General features: G+C 45.1%; 1 protein-coding gene across 1 annotated transcript; it reads right to left on the bottom strand.

Moving 5' to 3' along the window:
- Nucleotides 1-2,053: 2,053 nt before the first annotated feature.
- On the bottom strand, nt 2,054-2,908 carry LOC137648110 (hepatitis A virus cellular receptor 1-like). The gene is made up of 2 exons (XM_068381045.1): nt 2,568-2,908; nt 2,054-2,516 (listed from the first exon to the last, which is right to left on the bottom strand). The coding sequence occupies exons 1-2, from the start codon at nt 2,906-2,908 to the stop codon at nt 2,054-2,056; spliced, it is 804 nt and encodes a 267-aa protein (XP_068237146.1).
- Between the last annotated feature and the right edge of the window lie 237 nt (nt 2,909-3,145).

Here is a 3,145-nt window from a genome sequence, read left to right as displayed (position 1 = left end):
AGTATTTTCAGACTAAAAACTAATCTTTGTATCGTGATGAAATGTCCTAAGAAAATTATAGACAGTTTTTCCTGACAAAGTATACGAGACAACACAAAATGGCAAGAATGCAGACACGAAAGAGTCAGTTAAAAAAGGACAAAAGGAAAAGACGTCAAAAACAAAAATATAATTAAAAGATTTTTACCAAAGATAACTTTGAACAACAAAGACTTCAAGCAGAACGAATGAGAAAAAAAAGATAAAAAAGTTGCTATAAAACACAGAAGTGAAAATGAAATGACGTGTAAACCTAATTGAGTTTTAGTAAATGTACGAAACGAGTAAACTAATGTATAGTGTGTTGAAGCTACAAAAACTTCTATGTTAATAGAAATTTAGGTGGTGGTTGTAAGGGAGAAAGTGGGGGATAGAGGAAAAAGTATGACAGTAGTAGTAGTAGTAGTAGTAGTAGAGGAGATATTGAATAGAGGGGATGCTGGTTGCAGAAGAAGAGAAAGTGGATGGTGGGTTGCTGGTGGTAGTAGAGGAAAAACTGGATTATAGTGGCGCTGGTGGTAGCAGAAGAGAGGGTGGATGGTGGTGGTGGCAGTGAAGGAAAATGTGAATGGTAGTGGTGCAGGTGGTAGTAGAGAGAAAAGTGGATGGCAGTGGTGTTGTTTGGCAGTAGTGAAGAAAAAGAGGGGTTGTTTGTGGCAGTAGAGGAAAAATTGGGTTGTTGGAGGTGGTAGCAGAGGAGATATAGGTTATTATTGGAGGTAGTACAGAAGGAATTGTTTGGTGATGATGGTAGTAGAGGAAAGGGGTGGTGGTGGTTGTAGTAGAGGAGAAGGTGGGTAGTGGTGGTACTAACGGTAGTAAAGGACAAAGTGATTGGTGGTGTGATGGTGGTAGTGGTAGTGGTAAAGTAGAAAATTGATGGTGGTTGTAATATTCGAGAGAAAGTGGGTCTTTGATGACAGTAGAGGAGAAAGTTGATGGTGGTGGTGGTAGCAGAGGAGAAATTGAATGGTGGAGGAGGTAGCACCGAAGAAAATAGGTAGTACTGTTGACAGTAGAGGAGAAAGTGGGTGGTAGTGATTGCAGTAGAGGAAATAGTGGGTGATGATAGCTGCAGCCTAGAAGAAAGTGGTTGGTGGTGATTTTAGTACAGTAGAAAGTAGAAGGTGGTATAATTCGAAGAGTAAGTACGGTTTGAGGAGAAAATGGATTGTTTTGGTCGGAGTAGGAATATATGGGTAGTGGTGTTCATAGAGATTGAGAAAATGTTGGATGGTGGTGGTAAAGGAGGTAGTAGGTTGGTGTTGGAGGGTACAGCAGGCAGTAGGATGGTTGGGCAGTAGAGCTGGTAGTAGAGTGGTGTTAGCATTAGAGCAAATAGTAGGGTGTTGGTGGTGGTAGAAAATGTATCAGGGTGGTGGTGGTGGTAAAGTAGATAGTAGGGTGGTGATGTGGTAGAGTAGGTAGTAGGGTGGTGGTGGTGGTAAAGGAGGTAGTAGGTTGGTGTTGGGGGTAGAGCAGGCAGTAGGGTGGTGGTAGCAGTAGAGACGGTAGTAAGGTGGTGTTAACGGTAGAGCAGGTAGTAGGGTGGTGTTGGTAGTAGAGCAAATCATAGGGTAATGGTAGCGGTTGAGTAGGTAGTAGGTTGGTGTTAGTGGTAGAGCAGGTAGTAGGGTGGTGTTGGCGGCAGAGTAGGTATTAGGGTAGTGACATGGTAGAGTAGGTAGTAGGGTGATGTTGGTGGTAAAGGAGGTAGTAGGTTAGTGTTGGGGGTAGAGCAGGTAATAGGGTGGTGTTGGCAGTAGAGTAAATAGTAGGGTGGTGGGTGGTAGAGTAGGTAGTAGGATGGTGGTGGTGGTAAAGGAAGTAGTAGGTTGGTGTTAGCGGTAGAACAGGTAGTAGGGTGGTGCTGGTAGTAGAGCAAGTCGTAGGGTAATAGTAGTGGTTGAGTAGGTAGTAGGGTGGTGTTGGCGGTAAAGCAAATATTATGGTGGTGGTAGAGAAGGTAGTAGGTTGGTGGTGTGGTAGAGTACGTAGTAGGGTGGTGGTGGTATTAAAGCACGTAGTAGGGTGTAGTTGGTGGTAGAGCAGGTATTAGGGTTGGTATTGGCAGTAGAGCAAATAGTAGGGTGGTGTTGTTGGTTGAGTATATAATAGGGTGGTGGTGTTGGTAGAACAGGTAGTAGGGTGTTGTTGGCTGTAGGAGAGATTGTAGGGTGGTGCTGGTGGTAGAGCAGATTGTAGGGTAGTGGTGGTAGTAGAACAGGTAGTATGGTGGTGGTGTGGTAGAGGAGGTAGTAGGGTAGTTGTGGTGGTAAAGGAGGTAATAGGTCAGTGTTGCAGGTAGAGTAGGTAGTAGGGTGGTGTTGGCGTTAGACCAAATAGTAGGGTGGTGCTGGTGGTGGTGGTAATGAAGGAAGTAGGTTTGTGTTGGGGTTAGAGTAACTAGTATGGTGGTGTTGAAGGTAGAGTAGGTAGTAGGGTTGTGGTGCCGTAGAGTAGGTAGTAGGGTGGGCCTGGTGGTAAAGGAGGTAGTAGGGTGGTGTTAGAGGTAGAGCAAGTGGTACGGTGGTGTTGGCAGTAGAGTAGGTAGTAGTGTGGTGGTGAGGTAGAGTAAGTAGAAGGGTGGAGGTGGTGGTAAAGAAAGAAGTAGGTTGGTGTTGGGAGTAGAGCAAGTAGTAGGGTGGTGTTGGTGGTAGAGTATGTAGTAGGGTGGTGGTGAGGTTGAGTAGGTAGTAGGGTGGTGGTGGTGGTAAAGGAGGTAGTAGTTTGGTGTTGGAGGTAAAGCAAATTGTAGGGTGGTTGTGGTGGTAAAGCAGATAGTAGGTAGGTGGTGGTGGTAGAGCAGATAGTAGGTAGGCGGTGGTGGTAGAGCAGATAGTAGGGTGGTGTTGGCAGTAGAGCACATAGTATAGTAGTGGGAGAGGTAGAGGAAATAGTAGGGTGGTTTATGCAGTAGAGCATATAGTTGGGTGGTGGTTGTGGTAGAGCAAATAGTAGGGTGGTGTTGGTAGTAGAACAAATAGTATGTTGGTGTTGGCGGTAGAGCAAATAGTAGGGTGGTGGTAGTGGTAGAGCCAATAGTACTGTGGTGGTGGTGATGGTTAAGCTAATAGTAGGATGGTTTTGGCTGTAGAGCAAATAG

The sequence above is a fragment of the Palaemon carinicauda genome, chromosome 10, assembly GCF_036898095.1.
Source record: "Palaemon carinicauda isolate YSFRI2023 chromosome 10, ASM3689809v2, whole genome shotgun sequence".
NCBI lineage: Eukaryota > Metazoa > Arthropoda > Malacostraca > Decapoda > Palaemonidae > Palaemon > Palaemon carinicauda.
The sequence above is the reverse complement of the archived record's forward strand: the minus strand, read 5'-3'. Positions and strand labels throughout refer to the sequence as shown.